The sequence below is a fragment of the Peromyscus californicus genome, unplaced genomic scaffold (assembly GCF_007827085.1).
Source record: "Peromyscus californicus insignis strain IS unplaced genomic scaffold, ASM782708v3 Scaffold_1__1_contigs__length_55948999, whole genome shotgun sequence".
NCBI lineage: Eukaryota > Metazoa > Chordata > Mammalia > Rodentia > Cricetidae > Peromyscus > Peromyscus californicus.
In genome coordinates this window covers 34,969,998-34,984,565 of record NW_026294492.1, presented here as the reverse complement: position 1 = coordinate 34,984,565, position 14,568 = coordinate 34,969,998, and the positions used below count along the sequence as shown (strand labels likewise).

Below are 14,568 nucleotides of genomic sequence, written 5' to 3'. Positions count from 1 at the left end.
CACCACCGCCCGGCCACTTCTTGCTTTTTCATCCCGCTCTTTGGCAATATTTTTACAATGAGTCCTTATTTCTTACTGTGCTTCATACAGTCATCTCACTTTTTTATTTCTGGAGGATCTTTTCATTTTTTTTTCTAATTTTTATTTTATGTGTATGGGTATTTTGCCTGCATGAATGTCTATGCACCGGGTGTATGCCTGGTGCCTGTGAAGGTCAGAAAAGGGTAACAGACCCCGTGGAACTGGAGTTACAGATGGTAGTGAGCAGTCATGTAGGTATTGGGAATCAAACCCACTTTTCTGGAAGAGCAGCCAGTGTTCTTAACAGCTAAGCGGTCTCTCTCTCCAGCCCCAAACCAAATCTTTTTTTTTTTTTAAGTCTTCTGTGTTCTCACCAACCTCTTTTTTACACTCTTTGAAGGGCATTTAGTAGTACTTTGACGTTGCTTTTTTTCCTCCCTAATATAGAAAACTTCTCAAATGTGTGTATCACCCTTATTCAGGGTCCACGCTAACCATCGCTGTATCATTCCAATGATATATGTGCTGCTGACTTCATCTAAAGGAATTTTTAAGTTCTTTATTTTTAAATTCATATTTTTATTCCCCTTCTTAAATTTTATTTTCCACTTTTCCCTCTATTGGGAATCTTTTTCATTGTTCCTGATACTTCCTTCCTCTTTTCTCCTCCGTAACTTTCTGCACACCCCTTTTCTTTCCTTCTGTTTATTGAACTTGGCTACTCTAGGTTTTCCTCTTTCCCTGCACTTTTCCTCCTTCCTTTTCCTAGTCACTTAGTATTTCCACATTTACCCTAAATGGAGCAGGGAGTGATGGCGCACGCCTTTAATCCCAGCACTCGGGAGGCAGAGGCAGGCGGATCTCTGTGAGTTCGAGGCTAGCCTGGTCTACAGAGCGAGTTCCAAGACAGGCTCCAAAGCTACACAGAGAAACCCTGTCTCAAAAAAACAAAACAGAAAAAAAAAACAGAACATTTGCCCTAAATGTATAACTTCATAGTAGTTTTCTTAGTTAACTTTGGCATATAGTCATTGTCAATGTATAGGTGGCCTCCTAATCAATTTTTATATCTTTGCAGTTTGCAGCTGTTATAATTTGTTTTCTCCTCACGGACAGAATGGAGATTGAGCTTCAGGAGTAGGCTGCTCAATAACAGCTCCAAACACAACTGGAAAAGACATTCAAAGCAATGTTCTACAAAGTACATCACAGAAACATCAAAAATATTCAAAGGCAAGGCAGCATGACTTCCACAAAAGATCACAATTCTTCGATGAATCCAAAGATACTGAAGTAGATAAAATGTTGGGTGAAGATTTCAAAAGTTTACTAGTAAAAATGATAGTGATATCAAAAAAGACACAAGCAGAAAAATTCAATCCAGGATCCGGAGGAGAAAGTCAGCAACACAAAAGGAAATGGACAATAAAAATCAGCAATGTGGTGAAAAGGTTACCAACACAGAAGACGAATTCTTCAGGAAAATATATATATTCGCTGTATATATATGTGTTGTATGTATGTTTATATATTGTAAATATATATATTGAATATATATACATATGCAAATATATTGGCTTTTCGAGAGAGGGTTTCTCTGTGTAGCCCTGGCTGTCCTGGAACTCACTACTGTAAACCAGGCTGGCCTCGAACTCAGAGATCCACCTGCCTCTGCCTCCCAAGCTCTATGATTAAAGGCATGCACTACCACTCATGGCTTGGAAATAGATATTTAAAAAAAAAAAAATAGAGCGGGGCAGTGGTGGTACACACCTTTAATCCCAGCACTCGGGAGGCAGAGTCAGGCGGATCTCTGTGAGTTCGAGGCCAGCCTGGACTACCAAGTGAGTTCCAGAAAAGGCGCAAAGCTACACAGAGAAACCCTGTCTCGAAAAACCAAAAAAAAAAAAAAAAAAAAAAAAGAAGAAGAAGAAATATTGGACATTAGAAATTCAATAAACCAAATAAAAACACAGTGGAAAATTACTTATTACTTAAACAGACTTAAAGATCAAAAAAATATTCTTGAATGATAGAGGGTCATTGAAGAAGTCTCAGTAGAAATCAAAATATTTTTCCAATTAAATCAAAATGAAATTGTAACTTCTAGAATCTTGGGATAAAGGTTAACCAGTTAGGAGTTACAGGAAAAAAAAAAGAGCAGAAATAACACACACCTTTAATCTCAGAACTTGGGAGGCAGAGGCTGTATCTCTCTTGAGTCTGAGGCCAGCCTGGTCTAGAGTGACCTCCAGGATAGCCAGAGCTAGAGTGAAACTCTGCCTCAAAACTTAAATTAAATTAAATAAATAAACTAATGATGCAACTCAAGGTTGTTATGGAATTGGCAAGTTTGAGTGGAGGAGATACACCATGCGGCCAGTGGCCAAGGGGGCAGGGCGGACAGTTACTCACACCATGCAGGCACAGCATCCACCGAGAAAGTTTATTAGTTTGACTCATATATATTATTAAAGGGGGAGGGGAGAGGGACTAGAAAGCGGGAGGGAGAGAGGGAAAGAGAGACAGAGGAAAGGACAGAAAGGAAAGCAGAGGTGGGCCCAGCCTCAGGAAGAGAAAGAGGACATCAGGACGCTGGGTGGGTCCCTAAGGGGCCGGCCTGAATGCCAACAATGGTCTTGTGTATGGTTCTAATTTCTCTATTTTAGTTAGTTTAATTATAAATGATGTAACTAATATGATTATAATGATTTTCCAGTTCTATGATAATTACTGAGTTTCGAGTATATACAGTTCAATAATTTCTTAAAGAACATTTTTAGGCTAACCAAGATAAGCATGCATTGCTATTTGAGGATTTCTTTTTTTTTTTTTTCAATTCTTTTTTATTTAAAATTTTTTCATACAGTATATTTTGATCATACTCTTTCCCCTTCCAAACTCCTCCCAGATCCTCCCCACCTCCCTACTCACCAAACTTCATGTTCTTTCTCTCTCAAGAAAAAAAATATATATGAGTCAAACTAATAAAACAAATAACAAAACAAAAAGCACACAAGAAAAGCATGGAGTCCGTTGTGTGTCGGCCAACTACTTCCGGGTGAGGTCTGGCCTACAGTGAGGTTGATATCCCAGTGACACTCCAGGTTATCAACTGCAAATAGCTTCTTTGTTAGGGTGTAATTTTTTTGTCCATTTTCCCTTCTCCATATTGGATTTTTGTAACTCAAGATCCTAAACAAGTACTAATAATCCAAGAAGAGCCAGAGGGCTGGCTCAGTGGTTAAGAACAGGAGAACCTGTGTTCAGTTCTCAGTTCCCAAGTGGTTCACAGTGACCTGGAACACAAGCTCCAAGGGATCCGATGCCCTCTTCTGGCCTCCACAGACACATGTACTCGTGTGTACACATGCCCCGCCCCCATATACAAATAATTAAAAATTAAACCTTAAAAAAAAAAAGCCTTGCTGGACGGTGGTAACCCACAGCTTTCATTCTTGCACTAAAGAGGCAGAGGCAGGTGGATCTCTGTGAGTTCCAAGCCAGCCTGGTCTACAGAGCGAGATCCAGAACAGTCAGGGCTACACAGAGAAACCCTGTCTCAAACAACAAAGCCAAGTCTAAAAGTACTAGGGAACAAGGAATAATGAAAATCAATATAGACATCAATGAAACAGACATTAAAAATATAAAAAGAATACAGAAAGAACCAATCAAACAAAAGTTGGTTCTTTGTAAAGATAAATAAGATGGGTAAAACCCTACCTAAACCAGCAAAAAAAAAAAAAAAGACTCAAATTATAAAAATTAGGGGTGAAAATGGAAAGTCACTACAGATTCCAATGAAATCTGAAGATTCCAATGAAAACTAGGATTAGAAGATAGAAAGATAATTTCATTTTAATCAGAAGTGGGACTGTCTGAAATGACTAACCTCATTCCTTCACTTTACAATGAAAAACTGACATCCAATAAAGTGTTCATCAAAGTCAAGGGCAAGCCTGAGCCTAAACTCCAGGGCCTCAGTTAACACTGGCAATCTAATCCATAGCATCCTGCTTAAACTGGACTATGAGATAGTCTACTGATCAGATTCTTCAGCCAAGTGTTCAGTAGGTACACGATTCCGTTCTGTAGGTGTTTGTGAGTTTGTGTTTCCTTCTTTTTGGCCACCTCCTCTTCTTTATGTAATTCTGACGGGATTGTTGGGTAGGCTGATGGCCCAGATGTGCCAAACAGCTCCATTCTAATTAGGCAGCAATTGGCTGAAATGTCAATTAGAAGAAACTCTTTGTTAGGGAAAACAGATCATTTCTTCAGGACCCCTAAATGGATGGACATTGAAAGCCTGAAGTTGGGGTTGGAGAGGTGGCTCAGAGGTTAAGAGCACTGGCTGCTCTTCCAGAGGTCATGAGTTCAATTCCCAGCAACCACATGGTGGCTCACAACCATCTGTAATGAGATCTGGTGCCCTCTTCTGATGTTCAGGTACATGCAAGCAAGCAGAATACTGTGTATAGATAATAAATAAATAAATCTTTAAAAAAAAGAAAGAAAGCCTGAAGTTATAAGTGATCATCACTGCTATCAGATGAGCCTCAACAAAAAAGGAAAATAAAATACTTGTAACTTTAGCAATTGATCATACACAGGCTTCCAGATCTCACCTAATTAGGGTAGGCACTAGAATCAGAAGTCAGCAATTCATCACAACACCTAGAAACAATAATGTACTGGGCAAACAGGTTTTCTCTCTAAAATGTGAATTCCAAAGTAAGCATTGAACAGCTAATATAAAAAGGACCTTAGGACATCATCGGAATCCTGAGGAGTCCCAAAAGACAAAATTGTGTGTGTGTGTGTGTGTGTGGTGGGGAGTAACAAGCACAAAAAAAAATCACAAAAGTGTGCCACAAAAGAAAGAACCCCCTCTGCCCCAGTGTTAGAGATCCAAACTAGGGGCTGTGCACATGCAAAGTCCTCTACCACTGAGTTACATTCCCAGCTTAAGAGTCACACATTTCGGGCCGGGCGGTGGTGGCGCACACCTTTATTCCCTCCCAGCACTCGGGAGACAGAGGCAGGTGGATCTCTGTGAGTTTGAGGCCAGCCTGGACTACAGAGTGAGTTCCAGGACAGGCACAAAGCTACATAGCGAAACCCTGTCTCAAAAAACCAAAAAAAAAAAAAAAAAAAAAAAGTCACACATTTGAAACCCTGATCAGATTCTTCAGGCTTTCTGCCTCCAAATACAGAGGAGACATGTGTGGTTTAGTCACTTGAAACACTCACTAAAAGCCCATATATGTTTAGGCTATTGTGACAGACTGAAGTACTATAGAAAAAATTTCACTTCTTCCATGTCACCTCAAAAAGGAGTATTTTTCCCTACCCTGTGACTTTTGGTTTAAATATGCATCTTCCTTTAGCCAAAAGTCTTGTGATGTGATGTGATGTGATTGATGTGATGTGATGTCTTACAGTGATCATCAGCTGGACAAGAACTTGAGGAACCTAAGAAGTCTCTGAGCATGTCTATGAGGGGTTATCTATATTAGGTTAACCTCTTGGCACGCTTGTAAAGGATTTTCTTGATTAGGGTTCACCAACGTGAGGAGACACACTCTAGTTGTGGTATCATCATTTCCCAGGCTGCATCTTGAACTAAATAAATGGAAGGAAGGAAGGAAGGAATTAAATAAATAGAAGAAAAGAAAAATATTTGCCCATTGCTTTCTCCTTCCTGAGTGCTAATACAACGTGAGCAGCTGCTTCAAAATCCTGCTGCTTTGGCTCTCCCTGCTGTGATGGACTGTGTGCCATCAAATTGTGCGCCACCAAGTGTGTGCCATCCAACTGTGCGCCACCAAACTGTAAGCCATCAAACTGTGTGCCATCAAACTGTGTGCCATCAAACTGTGAGCCATCAAACTGTGAGCTGTCAAACTGTGCGCTAGAATAAACCCTTCCTTTCTGAAATTGCTTTGTCTGGTACTTGGTCACTCTAATAATACATGTAAGTAATGCAGCATGTTAAGAGACATCATGTAAGCAGGAATTTCATTTTAATTTTTTTCTCTTATTTTTATTGATTCTTTGGGAATTTCACATCATGCACCCCAATCCCGCTCATCTCCCAGTCCCTCCATATCCACCCCTCACTCTAGTAGTGTCCCCCGCCAAAGGAAAGCTAAAAAAGAATAAGATAAAAATAAAAAGGGTAAGATAAAAATAATAATTAAAAAACAAAACTGTCTTTTCCTCCTATCCATCACCTCTCCATTCATTTTAGTGGCATTGGGAGCTGCTGTGTATCATGCTTTATACCTTTTTGTCCAAACAGCATTACTTGCAAATGTTCATTGTGTGGAGTGCTGTTGGTCAGGTTCGAGGCCTCTGGCTTTGGTACACCATCAATAGTGGACCTCCGCTAACATTCCTCTCTGATATCCCGCTGTTGCCCGAAGTCACAGAGATCCTGCAGCTATGGTTCCACAGGATCAGTCCCTTAAAACACTCCAGCAGATCATACACGGGGTAGATGCTGGGGTGTGCCAACTCCAAGCATGGGATGTGTAAGCAGGGATCTTAAATGTGCCTCTTGCTCTCTTATACTTCTATCATAACTGTGAGAGCATGCCAGCCAACTGATCTAAGAATTCTGAGTATTTGGCCCAAGTACACAACATTAAACCATGCAGGTGATCACAGCCTATATCAGTAAACTACCAGGTGGTTCAAAGAAGTTGTATGACATATGACATCGTGGCTGTTTGTGAATGGCAACAGCTAAGTAAAATAACACAGTAAGAACTCAGTGCTCTGAGCCACCGTCTTAGTTTCGTTTCTATCGCTGTGACACAACGACCGAGGAAACTTATAAACACAGCAGCCTTTCCTGGAAGTTACGAGGAGCCAACAACACACTTGGATTCATCGGTACATCTTGGGCAGCGAGTATCCCCACTAATGACTTCAAACTTAGAGGATAAACGTCAGTCGCTTCTCCCGCTCCCTTTACTCTCATCTATACATACGGACACGCGGGCAGTGTCACCCTTCCATCAGGACCAAAAGGTGCACCGTGGAGGTCGGTGACCACAACAAGGCTGGGAGTTAAACCCAACTGGAAAGTGGCAGGGAAGAAGAGCGCGCGGGTTGGAGGGGCGGTCCCAGCCATCAGGCGGGCCAGCGAAGCGATTTCCTACTGGGATGTGAGTTTCCCGGGACCTCAGCTACGGCTGTCCCGCTCTCACCCGCCCAACCCCGCCAGAGTTTCCCTTTTGAGGTGGAACGGTGTCGCGGAAGCAAGGGGAGGCTCCCCGATTGGCTCCCGGCGCACGGAGAAGTCATGCCCCGGGCTGAGCGCCGGGTACCTGGGAGGGGAGTGGCCAGAGGCAAAGGTGGCGAGCGGTCGCCCTTACCTGGCGCAGGAGCTTCCACCGGGCGGCCCCCTTGGGCACCGAGACCACCGACCCCTGCTTGGCACCTCCAATCATGGGACCCTCGCCCGCGTCTGCTTCAGGCCCTGCAGCCTCAGCGGCCGCGACCCGCGACTCCATCCCCGGAGCTACCGGGACCCGGAGGTGCCTCCGCCACAGCTCTCCCCAGTCAGGACCTGCCAACTTCTTCCCTGTCAGGACCTGGGACGCCGGGCGGCTGGCCCACAGCCCTTGCGTGCGCCCTCCCCGAATTCCGCATTTCCGGTATTCGCGTCTCCTTGGCAACCAGGACCGCGGCGTCACGTCATTGCACCAGTTTTCTGGTAGCCATCTTTAGTGAGGGCGAGCGGGAGCGGGAGGGAACTGTGAAATAGTGACCGGGAGGGCTCTCCTCATTGTTTTCGTCTTCCTCACTTCGTCACTTGCTCGACAGAATACCAAAAAGCCAAAAGACGGCTGTCTTTTAAGACTAGTGAATCCAAAAGAGAAAAATCACCCACCCCCACCACCATAATAAAGATGGCCAAATGTGCTTCGCCCCCCGGCTGGGTTGGTGTTACGTAGACCGGCGTGCTGCAAACTAGCTCTGGGCGGCGCGAGATAGGTTGTCTCTCTTGCTGGGTGCTGAACGCAGACTTCGGGGTGGACGAGGCTGAGGTGACTGCACCGCCTTCTTGAGAGCTTCGCGTTCTCGTGTTTGGCTCCTCTGCCTTCGCTCGTTTGTGTCCAGAGCCGGCCTGCCTTTCGATTTGCGTACGTATGGGAGGGTTGCCGGAGGGTCCCCTTTCCTGATTCCTCTCCCCACCACCTTCCAGCGTTCCTCAGTTCCCTGGTCCCCTTTCTGATCCCTGTCTCTTCTATGCGTGGTAACTGGTACCATTCCCTCATGCCCTGAGACCAACTACCACACCCCCGGGATGCACAGTTGCACAGGGAAACGAATAGGTTCTCCTGGGAGCAACCCATTTGTCTACCCCGCCCTTATCCCCATCCTTGCACATTCTCCATGCATGGTGGATAAATGGATTGGAAGATACGGGGACACATTAAGCGATTTAGGGGCATTTTTTCTTCTAGGCTGCTCCTCCACTGGTCCCTTATTTTGCTGCGACATAAAAGATTAAGGGGGAGGGGGCGTCATAGCTGATCGGATCTGTGGTTAAAAAAAAAAAAAAAAAACCTGACCGGGGTGTTTCTGTGCTACCAAGGAACGTGTTACAGAAGAATTCTCTCATTATACTCAACAGTGTTCAACATACCTAAATTATTCCTATGCTAATATAGAAAAAAACCTTTTGTTGAGTGGTTACCGTGTGCCAGATACTTGTACAAATTGTCTGGTTTTGTTACCAAACAACAACCCCAGGAAGTAAGTGGTGTGGTTATTTTTTGTTTTACGAGTGATGAAATTGAGGCCCAGATGCAAGGCCCAAAGCCTGAACCTGGGTCTCTGGTTATAGAAGTTATAATGAACTTACCTTTCAGCTTAAACCACAGATGACTCTGCGTTTTATTTGTGCATCTTGCAGGGTTTAATTTTTTTTTTATGCTTTTATGGTTAAGTCCAATAACTCACGTACAAGATGAGGCGCCAGATCAGTTGGACTTTTGCTGTAACAGGTGACGGGGAAATTTCTTAAACTTCCCAGAGCCACAGTTGGGTCACCTGTAAAATGAACAGCATTTTAGCGTCTTCATCAAGAATATATGAAGCTAAAGTTAGACGAATAGATGAAAAGTATCTGGCACCTGGCCAACACTCAACAAATATTTATTAATTAATTCAGGCTTTCCCGATTTATCTTTCACATACAAACCAATGATATGCCCAAAATTATGTAAGATAAAACCCATTTCGCTTTTGAACACCCTCAGGGTTCCTGAGCTTCCCATTAAGTCCATTTACTTATTTGTAAATTTTTATTTTGTTTCTTGTTTTCTGTTTTTTGTTTTAGTTTGCCCATATGTGCACCAGAATCACTGCTGCTTAGCCTGAACCTAGTAAAAATGACCTTACAGATGACATGTTTGAGTCAAACCTGCCAAGAAGTATGATTTGAATGAACTTTAACTTATACAAGTTTTTGAATTTATTTAACCTAACTTATCAGATGTCTGGAATTATTTATAACCTATGAGGCTCATGACCCCCAAAGGGGAGGGATAAGATGTGGTGATCTCAAATGCTCTGAGATCCCATTACTGTATGATTATACATATGAAATCATTCATGTGAAGGGAGAAAAAAAAAAAAACAGGGACTTTGCTACCATGCAGCAGACGACCAAATTATTTCTCCGAGCTTTGAAGTGTAGTATCCCTCACCTTGGGAAGTGCATGCAGAAAAAGAATTACTGTAACTTCGCTGGTCATTATTACAATAGAATAAGATTGGAAAAGTATCACCTGCAAAATAAACCCAAGATATCAGAATTAGCAAGAAACGTCCCAAGTCGGAGCTTCTCATGTAAGGTATGGACTATTTAAGTTAACCTATTTCTAGGTCATTAATATTAATTTTAGTTCATAAATAATGGGTAAGATATCCATTACTAATTTTCTCAGTAATTCTAATTTGGTTTTAAGATTCTTTTCAAACTCAAATATCTGTAGCCAATATGAGTACAAAAGAATGTATGTGACTCTGTCGAGCTATAATGAAGTATATAAAAATGTAGATTCATAAAAACTGATTGATCTTAAGACATTGTGCCTGCAAATGTGTTGTAAAATATAGCTTTCTAAAATTACTAGAATATACCTAAAACTACTACAAATTATACCTCTTAATAAAACCTATTATATGCTAATTCTTGTATGATTCGTAAACAATAAATGCCATGTAGTTGTATACTATTTCTTTATAAAAAGAATGAAAAACTATCGTGCACTTTTCACAACTTGTGTTCCTCAAGAAAATACTGTTATACTTCTGCCAGACCCCCAACTATGGACTTGAATTCAGCCTTGAGGAACTGATTGCACTTATATAGAGAATAGCATCACGTTCCCGTTGGCCTGAGACAGGCCCACTGTACACCCGTTGGCCTGCAATTATTAATAGTCCTCCGTCTTCCCAAAAGTGTCCTCCTTAAGATGTCACGTTACATGGTCATCATACTTGACTTGAAATTAGGTTGTTCACCCTGTTGCTTCTTGGACAGGTATCCTTTCCTTTATAATTATGCTCCTGAGGTTCCTTACACCACACTTGAAGGTGTTAACCTTACAATATGCTAGCGTTCTTTTATCATTTTCTTGCATGGTGATTTTTCTTGTAGTCTGTCTTGGCTTCCTCTCATTGTGGTAAATTATGTATTTTAAAAGTTACCATTCGTTAGTTACAGTCACGGTATTGCAACACAGCTATCACGACGTTTTCCAAAACCCTACCATACGACCCTCTCCCAAAATATCCCTCAACAGTTTATGTTTCCCTCAGCCCTGGGGCACCTAATCTCCTTCCTATATCTGTGAATTTACCTATTCTGATATTTTGGATGAGCAGAAGCACACAATGCTTACCTTTTCTTTATTTGGTTTGTTTGATTCTGCTAATGTTTTTAAGGATCCTCAAATGTATCCTAACTTCAACCCTCTTTATAGAGATAACATACCACTTATATAATCTACATTCTGTTTATCCGTCTGTTGGTGAGCACTCAGTGATTTATCTTCTAAATTAATCTTATTACCTAATTTTTTTTCTTTTAGCTTTTCCTCAGTTTTTGCTCTTAGCTTATAACTATTTGGTACACATACACTTCTGCCTTTCATTTTTAATGTTAGTCCCCTCCTCTTCCTGGACTTCTTACAGCTCAGTCTTTTAAACTGCTTTCCTTTAGCAATTTGGCTTGGCTCTATGATTCTTCACTTCGCACACTTAGAAACTGTCAACCCTCCTTTTCTGTTTGGTTTGGTTTTTAATGTAGACTTGCCGTACTTTATCCTCATAAAGTGTAAAATTTTACCTACTGCACTGTGCCTTTGGTTGCCTCGTTTTGCACCACGATTAGAACATTTTGTCATTTTGTCTTGTGCTGTGGGATGGTCTGTATGTCAAATGTGTTGCTGATTGGTCAATGAATAAATCACTGATTGGTTAGTGGCCAGGCAGGAAGTATAGGTGGGACAAGGAGGAGAATAGAGCTGGGAAGTGGAAGGCTGAGTCAGGGAGACACTGCCAGCCGCCATCAGGACAAGGAAGATGTAAAGTACCGGTAAGCCACAAGCCATGTGGCAAGGTATAGATTAATGGAAATGGATTAATTTAAGCTGTAAGAACAGTTAGCAAGAAGTCTGCCACGGCCATACAGTTTGTAACCAATATAAGTCTCTGTGTTTACTTGGTCGGGTCTGAGTGGCTGTGGGACTGGCAGGTGAGAGAGATTTGTCCTGACTGTGAGCCAGGCAGGAAAACTCTAGCTACAGTCTTGGTTTATAAATAGTAAGCAGGAGTTACCACCAGAGTAGCAGCTGCTAGATTAGCTCATACGCTAAGGTTGTCGCTGAAGCCATTTGTCTCTGAGGCAACTTTTAATTCTGTCATGCATTCCCGCTCCTCGAAACTGACCTGCCTGGCGGCAGCTCTGCAAACACTAGCTCTTTCAGGAGCTTCCTCCCCTGACAGAGTAGCTCTGCTTTCTTGCATTTTTGTATTTCAACCATTCCTTCCATGACAAACAAAATGATCCAAATGCTGGGGTGTTTATTCACAATGCTCCCTGAGACCTGAGGAAGTTCTTTAAACATAACCGCATAAAGGCTGGTTGGCAGTGGTGCGCGCTTTTAATCCCAGCCCTCGGAGGCAGAGCCAGGCGGATCTCTGTGAGTTCGAGGCCAGCCTGGGCTACAGAGCGAGATCTAGGACAGGCTCCAAAACTACACAGAGAAACCCTGTCTCGAAAAATAAAAAAATAAAAAAAAAAAAAAATAACCCCATAGGTGTGAAAATACTCTGGGGACAAAAATGCATATTTCTCTCTTTTGGCAGGTTCGTCTGAGTTCTGAATTTGTCCACTCTTACAGGTTATTGTAAAGTAGAAGGCCTTTAGCAGGTCTATTTAAAGACCCGCTGCTTATGTAAATTGACTAAAGAAGAAGAGGGGACAGACAGTATGTGTATAGAAACATGGAAAGGAAGAGAGCCAGGACTGCTGTGGCTGTGGACTCGTCAGGGTTCCTCACTTTCTTCACTCAGAAACAAGCAGAATCAACACACAAACCTCACTATGCCTTGTTACCTTGGCCACGAATTACCAGACAACTTTGGGATTCTTCAGTACCAACTTCTGCGATCTAGATGTGTGTCAGCAATCCTGGGAGCTTTTTAAAAGTGCAGATTTCTAGATCTCAAGCCATTTCTGTTGATTAGAATGTCTGTTGCTTGAGGCTTAAGGATCTGGTTTCTTCTTTATTTTTGAGGCACGGTCTGTGTTCACCAGAACTCTTGTTCATACAATCCTCTCGCCCCAGCCTCTCAAGTAACTGGGGTTATAGGCATCACTCAGCCAGAAGTCTGGTTGGTTTTTTGGTTTTTGGTTTTTTTTAAGTTCCTTAGGTAGCTGAAATGCAATGCCTGTCCACCACTGACCCTGTATCTATATTTAGAAACTGGAGGTCCTTGGTGATAAGTGTTGTTGCTCTAATGCTAATTCATTAGTTGTAACTTCCTTTTCTGGCCAGTGCCTGAAGTTTCCATAGCGCCGTCACCAGATGGTAAGATGTATCCCATTACACTCACATTTGCCGTGCTCAAAGGACAGTGTCAGAGCAGAGACCGGGTGTCCTTAGCTTCCATCCCTTCTTCTACTGTTCTTCCCTCAATAAATAACTTCAGGACAATTTGAACAAGTTATAAAAGATAAGAAAGAACTTAGCAGGGCTTGATGGCACATGCCTTTAAACCCAGATGCAGGCAGATCTCTGAGTTCCAGGACAGCCAGGGCTACACAGAGAAACCCTGTGTTGGGGGATGGGGGGGGGGGGAGAACTTAAATCCTTCCATTAAATGTGTCATTTGTCTATGTCTTTTGATTTCCAGGTACTTTGGGGCGGGGGGGGGGGGGGGGGGGGGGGTGTCTTTGTAAGGCTTGGTGTGGAGCTTAGCACCTCACTGTTGGTTAACAAATACTGTATTTTATCACTGAGCCACACCCCCAGCTCTGGCCTCTTGAATAGGTTAGCAGACAGCTTCTCACTGAAGCCATGATTTGCAGTTTCTAAGAATTGCTAGTGATAACTAATGGTTCAGATCGTCAGAAGAGAGCAGAAAAGAGAGCCGGTAAAGGAAATCTCAGGCTAGGGAAAAGTGTAGTCTGGCAATTTTGTGAGGATTGAGAGTGGGACTCCGTGACAGGGACGGCTTCACTTGGTCATTTCTCCACATTGTATTTTCTCTTCCATTTCCTCCGGTTCACAGGCCATTCCTTGGTCCACTGACACGATCCAACATCTGTCTGGATTCTAAATGCTAAAGTCCTTGCAAATGTTTTCTTAAAACAGAACTTGAACTAAATGGACACAAAGCTACTGGGACCCTTCTGTGGTCCACATGAGAAGTTTCACTCTAACACGGTGGTTCTCAACTGTCCTGGTGCTGCGACCCGTTAACATAGTCCTCACGTTGTGCTGACCACCAACCATAAGATTGCTTCGTTGCTACTTCATAACTATAATTTTGTTACTGTTATGAATTGTAATGTAGCTGGGCTGTGGTGGCGCACGCCTTTAATCTCAGGACGGGAGGCAGAGGCAGGCAGATCTCTCTGTGAGTTTGAGGCTAGCCTGGTCTACAAAGCAAGTTCCAGGACAGTCAGGGCTGTTACACAGAGAAGCCTTATCTCAAAAAAAAAAAAAAAGGAATCAGAATGTAAATATTTTTGGAGATAGAGCTTTGTCAAATGGGTCATGACCCCCAGTTTGAGAACCACTGCTCAAAAATCTCAGCATATTTGATTACAGAATATACCCTACAGTTTAAGGTATGTACCATACTAACTTACTCAAAATCACAAAATTCTAGCACACATCTGGACCAACTGTATGCCTCAAGTAGGCCTACTTTTTTATAGCTTTACTTATTTTTATACACATGAGTGTTTGCCTACATATGTGGATGTAACCAACGGTCTTATTAAATAAG

The 14,568-nt window shown here is 42.5% G+C and overlaps 2 protein-coding genes and 1 non-coding gene across 5 annotated transcripts in view; 1 reads left to right on the top strand and 2 right to left on the bottom strand.

Annotated features, from left to right (window-relative positions):
• Camkmt (calmodulin-lysine N-methyltransferase) overlaps nt 1-7,872 on the bottom strand; it is a 372,402-nt gene extending 364,530 nt beyond the window's left edge. Inside the window, exon 1 of the mRNA XM_052746461.1 lies at nt 7,407-7,872. Coding sequence (XP_052602421.1) covers nt 7,407-7,544 — 138 coding nt within the window. The 5' untranslated portion in view covers nt 7,545-7,872. The remainder of the gene's footprint in view (nt 1-7,406) is intronic.
• LOC128116133 (U6 spliceosomal RNA) lies at nt 459-560 on the bottom strand. The gene has a single exon (XR_008220390.1). It is a non-coding gene; the product is annotated as a U6 spliceosomal RNA (small nuclear RNA).
• Nucleotides 7,873-8,045: 173 nt separating the features above from the next.
• The window catches only part of Prepl (prolyl endopeptidase like), a 35,344-nt gene continuing 28,821 nt past the window's right edge, over nt 8,046-14,568 (top strand). Inside the window, exons 1-2 of one of the 3 annotated variants that reach the window (XM_052746455.1) lie at nt 8,051-8,177; nt 9,380-9,896. In XM_052746455.1, coding sequence (XP_052602415.1) covers nt 9,696-9,896 — 201 coding nt within the window. In that variant the 5' untranslated portion in view covers nt 8,051-8,177; nt 9,380-9,695. Of the gene's footprint in view, nt 8,178-9,379; nt 9,897-14,568 lie in introns of all 3 variants that reach the window. The other 2 variants (XM_052746454.1, XM_052746456.1) reach the window with 2 other exon arrangements.